Genomic DNA, 13,695 nt, shown 5'->3' with positions numbered 1-13,695 from the left:
TAGATGGAAGTGCCATTTACAAACATGGGTAAGGCCATAGAAAGAACAAGTATGGAGTTGGAAGAAGGAGACAGTTATTGTTTTACCATGTTAAATTTAAAACATTTATTTCTTTATTTTTATCAATAAATATTTAGTATCTATCAGCTACTTTTTTGGCTCTGGGTATATCACATGAACAAATCAGACCAAATTCCCTGTCCTTTTGGAGTTTACTTTCTATTGCAGGGTTCAAAAAATAAAGTATGTAAATGATGGTAAGTGTTGTGGAGTGGAATAAAGTAGAGAAGAGGGGATAGGAAATACTGGGATAAAATACATAATAAATAGTCTGGTTAGAACTGGGAAGTCTTCACAGACAATGTGACATGATAAGAGAGGGGAAGGAAGGAAGGCAGTGAACCTTGCAGATAGATATCTAGTAGAAGAACCTCTAGATCTCCACTTGAAGGTATCTAGTGGAGAGTGAGATATGAGCCTGGATTCCAAGTAGAAGTCAGAGCTGAAGATACAGATTTGGGGGTAATGTATATCAAGACTATGAGTCAGAATTGACTCAATGACATGGTTTTTTGTTTGTTTTTGGTACATCAAGAGGTGATATCGTATAAGATCACCAACAAGGGGTATGTAGGTGGGGAAGAAAGGAGCCTCTTTTGCTCTCTCATATTTGGGGCTGAGTAGAAGAGGATACAACAGCAAAAGAGACAAAGAAGGAGCAGCTATTGAAGTAGGAAAGTAGGAGGAAAACCAGGTACACACACGACATTTCAAGAAGGAGAGAACTGTCAACATGTTGGATGTTGCTAAGATAGGCACAGAGATGAGATCATTGGATTTGGCAACGTGAAGCTCACTGGCGATCTTGACAAGAGCAGTGTAGGTGAGGTGATGAGGACAGAGCAATGGAATCAGCTGAGGGGAAATCCGAGAGCTGTAAGAGTGATGTCCTTGAGAAGGGCAGAGGGGTGGAATACAGATCACAAGTGGAGTGTTTGGTGTTTGAAAAAAGCAAGGGAACTTTATCCATAGTAGTAAGAGAGAAGAGATCTGGGTACAGGTACTGGTGCAGTTACATTGGTAGATTTGATGATGGGAAAAAAGGGTGTTCCTATTTGATTTCATCTAGTTTTTTTCAATGAGGTATGAGGTAAGTTCATTAACCAAAGGGGGTTGGGACAAGGGAGTTGGAGGCCAGGTTTGAAGAGGGAAGAAATGTTATGAAATAGCAGTTTAACTGCCTGACATTCAACTTGCAAATAGTCCTCCTCAGGTAATGACTCAGTGTGATTTTTGTCCCTTAGCCAAGAGGTTAGAGTCCTATCAGGAGGCTGTCTCTGAAGATGAGGATTTTGCAGACACCCCCAGTGGCTCTCCAAGCGACATGGCGAAACCGAAGGCCCACAGCTGCAGGACGGCTCATAATGGGCCTTTGGGAAGTAAACCCTTGAATCATCTTTCTGGAAGCTCTTTTGCTCTCGGAAATGGAGAAGGAGCCAGTGAAGTGCCTCATTCCAGACAGACTGCTTTCAGTAGCCCCATTGTAAGTGTGAATGCATGATTAATCTTGCACATCCACAATGTATGATGAAAGAGCATCCTCATAATTATGATAAAGCCCAACACTGTTGTCTTTTCTCCCTCAGAAGAGACTACGTAATTGCAGTTTAGTGTGATTGCCACACACATAATTAGAAGTTCAAGCAAACAAAATAAAAACTTCCTAGTATATGGACATAATTCAGTGTTGAGATGCAGAATATAATTTCTGAAAAAATATATTTCTGGTTGGAGCAATCGTGTCTGAGCCTGAGGAATTCTACCTTGGCCTAAGGATTATAGCTCACTCTCAGAACCAGCAAAGCTTATCAGAGTTATCTGATAGACAGGTCAGTATGGCTAAGTGATAGGGAAATTCAAAGGTCCTTTGTGTCCTCCAAGGCTTTGATATTTCTTTGTAGCTCTCCTCAAATCCCGCCAAGCCTATGTCCTCCTCCATGCTCTAGCCTCCAGAGGGGCATTTTTTGGTATTTCCATTTCAGACCTCAACAGCGTGTCTTTTTAAGTACCAGGAGGAAGGGTTAGGAACTAACCATAGGGTCATACCCATCGACAGTTTCATGTTTTTTTAATAATTTTTATTGTGCTTTAAGTGAAGGTTTACAAATCAAGTCAGTCTCTCACACAAAAACTTATATACACCTTGCTACATACTCCCAATTAATTTCCCCCAATGAAACAGCCCGCTCTCTCCCTCCACTCTCTCTTTTCATGTCCATTTCGCCAGCTTCTAACCCCCTCTACCCTCTCACCTCCCCTCCAGGCGGGAGATGCCAACATAGTCTCAAGTGTCCACCTGGCCCAAGAAGCTCACTCCTCACCAGCATCCCTCTCCAACCCATTGTTCAGTCCAATCCATGTCTGAAGAGTTGGCTTCGGGAATTTTTCCTGTCCTGGGCCAACACAAGGTCTAGGGGCCATGACCACCGGGGTCCTTCCAGTCTCAGTCAGACCTTAAGTCTGGTCTTTTTATAAGAATTTGGGATCTGTATCCCACTGCTCTCCTGCTCCCTCAGGGGTTCTCTGTTGTGTTCCCTGTCAGGGCAGTCATCCATTGTAGCTGGGCACCATCTAGTTCTTCTGATCTCAGGATGATGTAGTCTCTGGTTCATGTGGCCCTTTCTCTCTCTTGGGCTCGTAATTGCCTTGTGTCCTTGGTGCTCTTCATTCTCCTCTGATCCAGGTGGGTTGAGACCAATTGATGCATCTTAGATGGCTGCTTGCAAGCATTTAAGACCCCAGACTCCACTCTTCAAAGTGGGATGCAGAATGCTTTCTTACTGGATTTTATTATGCCAGTTGACTTAGATGTCCCCTGAAACCATGGTCCCAAACCCCTGCCCCTGCTACACTGGCCTTCAAAATGTTCAGTTTATTCAGGAAACTACTTTTGGTTTAGTCCAGTTGTGCTGACCTCCCCTGTATTGTGTGTTGTCTTTCACTTCACCTAAAGTAGTTCTTATCTACTATCTAATTAGGGGATACCCCCTCCTACCTCTCCTCCCTCCCCTATCAAGTAACCACGAAAAATGTTTTCTTCTCAGTTTAAACTATTTCTCAAGTTCTTATAATAGTGGTCTTATACAAAAATATTTGTCCTTTTGCAACTGACTAATTTCACTCAGCATAATGGCTTCCAGGTTCCTCCATGTTATGAAATGTTTCACAGATTCCTCACTGTTCTTTATCGATGCATAGTATTCCACGTGTGAATATACCATAATTTATTTATCCATTCATCTACTGATGGGCACCTTGGTTGCTTCCATTTTTTGCTATTGTAAACAGTGCTGCGATAAACATGGGTGTGCATATATCTGTTTGTGTAAAGGCTGTTATTTCTCTAGGATATATTCCAAGGAGTTGGATTGGTGGATCGTATGGTAGTTCTGTTTCTAGCTTTTTTTTTTTTTTATAACTTTTATTAAGCTTCAAGTGAACGTTTACAAATCCAATCAGTCTGTCACATATAAGTTTACATACATCTCACTCCCTACTCCCACTTCCTCGCCCCCTCTTGAGTCAGCCCTTTCAGTCTCTCCTTTCTTGACAATTTTGCCGTCTTCCCTCTCTCTCTATCCTCCCATCCCCCCTCCAGACAAGAGTTGCCAACACAATCTCAAGTGTCCACCTGATATAATTAGCTCACTCTTCGTCAGCATCTCTTTCCCACCCGCTGACCAGTCCCTTTCATGTCTGATGAGTTGTCTTCGGGGATGGTTCCTGTCCTGTGCCAACAGAAGGTCTGGGGAGCATGGCCGCCGGCATTCCTCTAGTCTCAGTCAGACCATTAAGTTTGGTCTTTTTATGAGAATTTGGGGTCTGTATCCCACTGATCTCCTGCTCCCTCAGGGGTCCTCTGCTGTGCTCCCTGTCAGGGCAGTCATCGATTGTGGCCGGGCACCAACTAGTTCTTCTGGTCTCAGGATGATGTAGGTCTCTGGTTCATGTGGCCCTTTCTGTCTCTTGGGCTCTTAGTTGTCGTGTGACCTTGGTGTTCTTCATTTTCCTTTGCTCCAGGTGGGTTGAGACCAATTGATGCATCTTAGATGGCCGCTTGTTAGCATTTAAGACCCCAGACGCCACATTTCAAAGTGGGATGCAGAATGATTTCATAATAGAATTATTTTGCCAATTGACTTAGAAGTCCCCGCAAACCATGTTCCCCAGACCCCCGCGCTTGCTCCGCTGACCTTTGAAGCATTCATTTTATCCCGGAAACTTCTTTGTTTTTGGTCCAGTCCAATTGAGCTGACCTTCTATGTATTGAGTGTTGTCTTTCCCTTCACCTAAAGCGGTTCTTATCTACTGATTAATCAATAAAAAACCCTCTCCCACCCTCCCTCCCTCTCCCCCTCGTAACCACAAAAGTATGTGTTCTTCTCAGGTTTACTATTTCTCAAGATTTTATAATAGTGGTCTTATACAATATTTGTCCTTTTGCCTCTAATTTCACTCAGCATAATGCCTTCCAGGTTCCTCCATGTTATGAAATGTTTCACAGATTCGTCACTGTTCTTTATCGATGCGTAGTATTCCATTGTGTGAATATACCACAATTTATTTAACCATTCATCCGTTGATGGACACCTTGGTTGCTTCCAACTTTTTGCTATTGTAAACAGAGCTGCAATAAACATGGGTGTGCATATATCTGTTTGTATGAAGGCTCTTATATCTCTAGGGTATATTCCCAGGAGTGGGATTTCTGGGTTGTATGGTAGTTCTATTTCTAACTGTTTAAGATAACGCCAGATAGATTTCCAAAGTGGTTGTACCATTTTACATTACCACCAGCAGTGTATAAGAGTTCCAATCTCTCCGCAGCCTCTCCAACATTTATTATTTTGTGTTTTTTGGATTAATGCCAGCCTTGCTGGTGTGAGATGAAATCTCATCGTGGTTTTAATTTGCATTTCTCTAATGGCTAATGATCAAGAGCATTTTCTCATGTATCTGTTGGCTGCCTGAATATCTTCTTTAGTGAAATGTGTGTTCATATCCTTTGCCCACTTCTTGATTGGGTTGCTTGTCTTTTTGTGGTTGAGTTTTGACAGAATCATGTAGATTTTAGAGATCAGGCGCTGGTCGGAGATGTCATAGCTGAAAATTCTTTCCCAATCTGTAGGTGGTCTTTTTACTCTTTTGGAGAAGTCTTTAGATGAGCATAGGTGTTTGATTTTTAGGAGCTCCCATTTATCGGGTTTCTCTTCATCATTTTTGGTAATGTTTTGTATTCTGTTTATACCTTGTATTAGGGCTCCTAGGGTTGTCCCAATTTTTTCTTCCATGATCTTTATCGTTTTAGTCTTTATGTTTAGGTCTTTAATCCACTTGGAGTTAGTTTTTGTGCATGGTGTGAGGTATGGGTCCTGTTTCATTTTTTTGCAAATGGATATCCAGTTATGCCAGCACCATTTGTTAAAAAGGCTATCTTTTCCCCAATTAATTGACACTGGTCCTTTGTCAAATATCAGCTGCTCATACGTGGATGGATCTATGTCTGGGTTCTCAATTCTGTTCCATTGGTCTGTGTGCCTGTTGTTGTACCAGTACCAGGCTGTTTTGACTACTGTGGCTGTATAATAGGTTCTGAAGTCAGGTAAAGTGAGGCCTCCCACTTTCTTCTTCTTTTTCAGTAGTGCTTTGCTTATCCGGGGCTTCTTTCCCTTCCATATGAAATTGGTGATTTGTTTCTCTATCCCCTTAAAATATGATATTGGAATTTGGATCGGAAGTGCGTTAAATGTATAGATGGCTTTTGGTAGAATAGACATTTTTACTATGTTAAGTCTTCCTATCCATGAGCAGGGTATGTTTTTCCACTTAAGTATGTCCTTTTGAATTTCTTGTAGTAGAGCTTTGTAGTTTTCTTTGTATAGGTCTTTTACATCCTTGGTAAGATTTATTCCTAAGTATCTTATCTTCTTGGGGGCTACTGTGAATGGTATTGATTTGGTTATTTCCTCTTCGGTGTTCTTTTTGTTGATGTAGAGGAATCCAAATGATTTTTGTATGTTCATTTTATAACCTGAGACTCTGCCAAACTCTTCGATTAGTTTCAGTAGTTTTCTGGAGGATTCCTTAGGGTTTTCTGTGTATATAATCATGTCATCTGCAAATAGTGATAACTTTACTTCTTCCTTGCCAATCCAGATACCTTTTATTTCTTTGTCTAGCCTAATTGCCCTGGCTAGGACTTCCAGCACGATGTTGAATAAGAGCAGTGATAAAGGGCATCCTTGTCTGGTTCCCGTTCTCAAGGGAAATGCTTTCAGGTTCTCTCCATTTAGAGTGATATTGGCTGTTGGCTTTGCATAGATGCCCTTTATTATGTTGAGGAATTTTCCTTCAATTCCTATTTTGGTAAGAGTTTTTATCATAAATGGGTGTTGGACTTTGTCAAATGCCTTTTCTGCATCAATTGATAAGATCATGTGGTTTTTGTCTTTTGTTTTATTTATGTGATGGATTACATTAATGGTTTTTCTGATATTAAACCAGCCTTGCATACCTGGTATAAATCCCACTTGATCAGGGTGAATTATTTTTTTGATGTGTTGTTGGATTCTATTGGCTAGAATTTTGTTGAGGATTTTTGCATCAATGTTCATGAGGGATATAGGTCTATAATTTTCTTTTTTTGTAATGTCTTTACCTGGTTTTGGTATCAGGGAGATGGTGGCTTCATAGAATGAGTTGGGTAGTATTCCGTCATTTTCTATGTTTTGGAATACCTTCAGTAGTAGTGGTGTTAACTCTTCTCTGAAAGTTTGGTGGAACTCTGCAGTGAAGCCGTCCGGGCCAGGGCTTTTTTTTGTTGGGAGCTTTTTGATTACCGTTTCAATCTCTTTTTTTGTTATGGGTCTATTTAGTTGTTCTACTTCTGAATGTGTTAGTTTAGGTAGGTAGTGTTTTTCCAGGAATTCATCCATTTCTTCTAGTTTTTCAAATTTGTTAGAGTACAATTTTTCATAATAATCTGAAATGATTCTTTTAATTTCATTTGGTTCTGTTGTGATGTGGTCCTTCTCGTTTCTTATTCGGGTTATTTGTTTCCTTTCCTGTATTTCTTTAGTCAGTCTAGACAATGGTTTATCAATTTTGTTAATTTTTCCAAAGAACCAGCTTTTGGCTTTGTTAATTCTTTCAATTGTTTTTCTGTTCTCTAATTCATTTAGTTCAGCTCTAATTTTTATTATTTGTTTTCTTCTGGTGCCTGATGGATTCTTTTGTTGCTCAGTTTCTATTTGTTGAAGTTGTTGGGACAGTTCTCTGATTTTGGCTCTTTCTTCTTTTTGTATGTGTGCATTTATCGATATAAATTGGCCTCTGAGCACTGCTTTTGCTGTGTCCCAGAGGTTTTGATAGGAAGTATTTTCATTCTCGTTGCTTTCTATGAATTTCCTTATTCCCTCCTTGATGTCTTCTATAACCCAGTCTTTTTTCAGGAGGGTATTGTTCATTTTCCAAGTATTTGATTTCTTTTCCCTAGTTTTCCTGTTATTGATCTCTAGTTTTATTGCCTTGTGGTCTGAGAAGATGCTTTGTAATATTTCGATGTTTTGGACTCTGCAAAGGTTTGTTTTATGACCTAATATGTGGTCTATTCTAGAGAATGTTCCATGTGCGCTAGAAAAAAAAAGTATATTTTGCAGCAGTTGGGTGGAGAGTTCTGTATAAGTCAATGAGGTCAAGTTGGTTGATTGTTGTAATTAGATCTTCCGTGTCTCTATTGAGCTTCTTACTGGATGTCCTGTCCTTCTCCGAAAGTGGTGTGTTGAAGTCTCCTACTATAATTGTGGAGGTATCTATCTCACTTTTCAATTCTGTTAAAATTTGATTTATGTATCTTGCAGCCCTGTCATTGGGTGCATATATATTTAATATGGTTATGTCTTCCTGATCAATTGTCCCTTTTATCATTATATAGTGTCCTTCTTTATCCTTTGTGGTGGATTTAAGTCTAAAGTCTATTTTGTCAGAAATTAATATTGCTACTCCTCTTCTTTTTTGCTTATTGTTTGCTTGATATACTTTTTTCCATCCTTTGAGTTTTAGTTTGTTTGTGTCTCTAAGTCTAAGGTGTGTCTCTTGTAGGCAGCATATAGATGGATCGTGTTTCTTTATCCAGTCTGTGACTCTCTGTCTCTTTATTGGTGCATTTAGTCCATTTACATTCAGGGTTATTATAGATAAATAAGTTTTTAGTGCTGTCATTTTGATGCCTTTTTATGTGTGTTGTTGACAATTTCATTTTTCCACATACTTTTTTGTGCTGAGGCGTTTTTCTTAGTATATTGTGAGATCCTCATTTTCATAGTGTTTGACTTTATGTCAGTTGAGTCGTTACGTTTTTCTTGGCTTTTATCTTGAGTTATAGAGTTGTTATACCTTTTTGTGGTTACCTTATTATTTACCCCTATTTTTCTAAGTAAAAACCTAACTTGTATTGTTCCATATCGCCTTGTATCACTCTCCATATGGCAGTTGAATGCCTCCTGTATTTAGTCTCTGTTTTTGATTATTGTTATCTTTTACATATTGACTTCCATGATTCCCTGTTATGTGTATTTTTTTTTTTAATTAATCTTAATTTGTTTGTTTTTGTGATTTCCCTATTAGAGTTGATATCAGGACGTTCTGTTTTGTGACCTTGTGTTGTGCTGATATCTGATATTATTGGTTTTCTGACCAAACAATATCCTTTAGTATTTCTTGTAGCTTTGGTTTGGTTTTTATAAATTCTCTAAACTTGTGTTTGTCTGTAAATATCTTAATTTCGCCTTCATATTTCAGAGAGAGTTTTGCTGGATATATGATCCTTGGCTGGCAGTTTTTCTCCTTCAGTGTTCTGTATATGTCGTCCCATTCCCTTCTTGCCTGCATGGTTTCTGCTGAGTAGTCTGAACTTATTCTTATGGATTTTCCCTTGAAGGAAACCTTTCTTTTCTCCCTGGCTGCTTTTAAAATTTTCTGTTTATCTTTGGTTTTGGTGAGTTTGATGACAATATGTCTTGGTGTTTTTCTTTTTGGATCAATCTTAAATGGGGTTCGATGAGCATCTTGGATAGCTATCCTTTCGTTTTTCATGATGTCAGAGAAGTCTTCTGTTAGGAGTTCTTCAACTATTTTCTCTGTGTTTTCTGTCTCCCCTCTCTGTTCTGGGACTCCAATCACCCGCAGGTTATCCTTCTTGATAGAGTCCCACATAATTCTTAGGGTTTCTTCATTTTTTTTAATTCTTTTATCTGATTTTTTTTCAGCTATGTTGGTGTTGATTCCCTGGTCCTCCAGATGTCCCAGTCTGCATTCTAATTGCTCGAGTCTGCTCCTCTGACTTCCTATTGCGTTGTCTAATTCTGTAATTTTATTGTTAATCTTTTGGATTTCTACATGTTGTCTCTCTATGGATTCTTGCAACTTATTAATTTTTCCACTATGTTCTTGAATAATCTTTTTGAGTTCTTCAACAGTTTTATCAGTGTGTTCCTTGGCTTTTTCTGCAGTTATCCTAATTTCACTTGTGATATCTTGAAGCATTCTGTAAATTAGTTTTTTATATTCTGTATCTGATAATTCCAGGATTGTATCTTCATTTGGGAAAGATTTTGATTCTTTTGTTTGGGGGGTTGTAGAAGCTGTCATGGTCTGCTTCTTTAAGTGGTTTGATATGGATTGTTGTCTCCGAGCCATCACTGGGAAACTAGTTTTTCCAGAAAATCCGCTAAAAAAAAAAATGCAGTCCGATCCCTATCAGAGTTCTCCCTCTGGCTCAGGCTATTCGGATGTTAATGAAGCCGCCTGCGTTCAGTCCAAATCCCGGTGGGACGGTTCTCTGGCTGGGACGCTGCTCTTCCTGCTCCAAGACCAGTTACTGCCTCCCGGGGACTTCTCCTACCGGCTGCGTCCCACGCCACCCGCGGAACCGGCTGGTCCCCCTCCCGGGGTTAGTTCAGGGGGGTGGAGCAGCTCTCTGTGCTTGTGCCGTACCTGACTGGTACGCTGGCTCCAGGCTCTGGAAACAATCGCTGCTTCCCCGTATCAGTTCGTTCTCCATCTCTAAATCTGTGTTTGTTGTTCAGGGTTCGTAGATTGTTATGTATGTGATCGATTCACTTGTTTTTCCGTGTCTTTGTTGTAAGAGGGATCCGAGGTAGCGTCTGCCTAGTCCGCCATCTTGGCTCCGCCCCTTGTGTTTCTAGTTTTTAAGGAAGCGCCAAATGGATTTCCAAAGTGGTTGTACCATTTTACATTCCCACCAGCCGTGTATAAGTGTTCCAGTCTCTCTACAACCTCTCCAACATTTATTATTTTGTGTTTTTTGGATTAATGCCAGCCTTGTTGGAGTAAGATGAAATCTCATTATAGTTTTGATCTGCATTTCTCTAATGGCTAATGATTGTGAACATTTCGTTATATATCTGTTAGCTACCTGAATGTCTTCTTTAGTGAAGTGTCTGTTCATATCTTTTGCCCATTTTTTAATTGGGTTATTTGTCTTTTTGTAGTTGAGTTTTTGCAGTATCATGCAGATTTTAGAGATCAGGTACTGATCGGAAATGTCATAGCTAAAAACATTTTCCCAATCTGTAGGTAGTCTTTTTACTCTTTTGGTGAAGTCTTTGGATGAGCATAGGTGTTTGATTTTTAGGAGCTTCCAGTTATCTAGTTTTTCTTCTGCATTCTTAGTAACGTTTTGTATACTGTCTTTGCCACATATTAGGGCTCCTAACATTGTCCCTATTTTTTCTTCCATGATCTTTATCGTTTTAGATTTTATATTTAGGCCTTTGATTCATTTTGAGCTAGTTTTTGTGCATGGAGTGAGGTATGGGTCTTGTTTCATTTTTTTGCAGATGGATATCCAGTTATGCCAGCACCATTTGTTAAAAAGACTGTCTTTTCCCCATTTAACTGTTTTGGGGCCTTTGTGAAATATCAACTGCTCATATGTGGATGGATTTATGTCTGGATTCTTAAGTCTGTTCCATTGGTCTATGTATCTGTTGTTGTACCAGTACCAGGCTGTTTTGACTACTCTGGTGGTATAAAAAAAAATAGGAGGTTCTAAAATCAGGTAAAGTAAGGCCACCCACTTTGTTCTTTTTAAGTAAGGCCTTATTTATCCGGGGCCTCTTTCCCTTCCATATGAAGTAGGTGATTTGTTTCTCCATCTCATTAAAGAATGTCATTGGGATTTGGATCGGAATTGCATTAAATGTATAGATTGCTTTTGGTAGAATAAACATTTTTATAATGTTAAGTCTTCCTATCCATGAGCCAGCATGTTTTTCCACTTACGTAAGTCTCTTTTGGTTTTTTGCAGAAGCATACTGTAGGTTTCTTTGTATAAGTCTTTTACATCTCTGGTAAGATTTATTCCTAAGTATTTTCTCTTCTTGGGGGCTATTGTAAATGGCATTGATTTGGTGATTTCCTCTTCGACGTTCTTTTTGTTGGTGTAGAGGATTCCAACTTATTCTCGTATGTTTGTCTTGTATCCCAGTACTGTGCTGAACTCTTCTATTAGTTTCATTAGTTTTCTTGAGGATTTCTTAGGGTTTTCTGTGTATAAGATCATGTCATCTGCAAATACAGATACTTTTATTTCTTCCTTGCCAATCTGGATGCCCTTTATTTCTTTATATAGCCTAATTGCTCTGGCTAGGACCTCCAGCACAATGTTGAATAAGAGCGGCGATAAAGGGCATCCTTGTCTGGTTCCCAATTTCAGTGGGAATGCTTTCAGGCTCTCTCCATTTAGGGTGATGTTGGCTGTTGGCTTTGTATAAATGCCCTTTATTATGTTGAGGAATTTTCCTTCTATTCCTATTTTGCTGAGAGTTTTTATCATGAATGAGTGTTGAACTTTGTCAAATGCCTTTTTTGCATCAATTGATAAAATCATGTGATTCTTGTCTTTTGTTTTATTTATGTGGTGGATTATGTTAATTGTTTTTCTAATGTTGAACCATCCTTGCATACCTGGTATGAATCCCACTTGGTCATGGTGAATTATTTTTTTGATATGTTGTTGAATTCTATTGGCTAGAATTTTGTCGAGGATTTTTGCATCTACGTTCATGAGGGATATAGGTCTATAATTTTCTTTTCTTGTGATGTCTTTACCTGGTTTTGGTATCAGGGATATGGTGGCTTCATAGAATGAGTTGGGTAGCATTCCATCCTTTTCTATGCTCTGAAATACCTTTAGTAGTAGTGGTGTTAACTCCTCTCTGAAAGTTTGGTAGAACTCTGCAGTGAAGCTGTCTGGACCAGGGCATTTTTTTGTTGGGAATTTTTTCATTACCTTTTCAATGTCTTCTTTTGTTATGGGTCTATTTAGTTGTTCTACCTCTGTTTGTGTTAGTTTAGGTAGATAGTGTCTTCCTAGGAATTCATCCAATTCTTCTAGGATTTCAAATTTTTTAGAGTACAATTTCTCATAGTAATCTGATATGATTCTTTTAATTTCTGTTGGGTGTGTTGTAATATCGCCCATCTCATTTCTTATTCAGGTTATTTGCTTCCTCTCCTGTTTTTCTTTTGTCACTTTGGCCAGTGGTTTATCAATTTTGTTGATTTTTTCAAAAAACCAGCTTTTGGTCTTGTTAATTCTTTCAATTGTTTTTCTGTCTTCTATTTCATTTAGTTCAGCTCTAATTTTTGTTATTTGTTTTCTTCTGGTGCCTGTGGGTTTCTTTTGCTGCTCTTTTCTGTTTGTTCAAGTTGTAGGGATAATGCTTTGATTTTGGCCCTTTCTTCTTTTTGGATGCGTGCATCTATTGATATAAATTGGCCTCTGAGCACCGCTTTTGCTGTGTCCCAAACGTTCTGATAGGAAGTGTTTTTATTCTCGTTGGATTCTCTGAATTTCTTTATTCCATCCTTAATGTCTTCTCTAATCTAGTCTTTTTTGAGCAGGATATTGTTCCATTTCCAAGTGTTTGATTTCTTTTGCCTGCTTTTCCTGTTACTGCTTTCCACTTTTATGGCCTTATGGTCAGAGAAAATGCTTTGTAATATTTCAATGTTTTGGATTCTGCTAAGGCTTGCTTTAAAAAATATGTAGTCTATTCTAGAGAATTTTCCCTGTGTGCTAGAAAAGAAAGTATACTTGGTTGCTGTTGGGTGTAGCGTTCTTTATATGTCTGTGAGGTCAGGTTGGTTGATTGTGGCATTTAGACCTTCCGTGTCTTTATTGAGCTTCTTTCTGGATGTCCTGTCCTTCACCGAAAGTGGCGTGTTGAAGTCTTCTACTATTATTATGGAGGTGTCTATCTCACTTTTCAATGCGGATGGAGTTTGTTTTATGTACCTTGCAGCCTTGTCACTGGGTGCATAAATATTTAATATGGCTATATCTTCTTGGTATTGTCCCTTTAATCATTATATAGTGTCCTTCCTTATCCTTTCTGATGGATTTAACTTTAAAGTCTATTTTGTCAGAAATGAATATTGCCACTCCTGCTCTTTTTTGATTGTTGTTTTCTTAATATACTTTTTTCCTTCCTGTGAGTCTTAGTTTGTGTCTCTAAGTCTAAGGTGTGTCTCTTGTAGGCAGCATATAAACGGATCTTGGTTTTTAATCCATTCTGCCACTCTCTGTCTCTTTATTGGTGCATTTAGTCC

At 38.9% G+C, this 13,695-nt stretch overlaps 1 protein-coding gene across 1 annotated transcript in view; it reads left to right on the top strand.

Annotated features, from left to right (window-relative positions):
• ATP10D (ATPase phospholipid transporting 10D (putative)) overlaps positions 1 to 13,695 on the top strand; it is a 166,564-nt gene that overhangs the window by 88,817 nt on the left and 64,052 nt on the right. Inside the window, exon 10 of the mRNA XM_049886290.1 lies at positions 1,305 to 1,543. Coding sequence (XP_049742247.1) covers positions 1,305 to 1,543 — 239 coding nt within the window. The remainder of the gene's footprint in view (positions 1 to 1,304; positions 1,544 to 13,695) is intronic.

Source organism: Elephas maximus, chromosome 5, assembly GCF_024166365.1.
Source record: "Elephas maximus indicus isolate mEleMax1 chromosome 5, mEleMax1 primary haplotype, whole genome shotgun sequence".
NCBI classification, from domain to species: domain Eukaryota; kingdom Metazoa; phylum Chordata; class Mammalia; order Proboscidea; family Elephantidae; genus Elephas; species Elephas maximus.
This window is presented reverse-complemented; position numbering and strand designations above follow the sequence as displayed.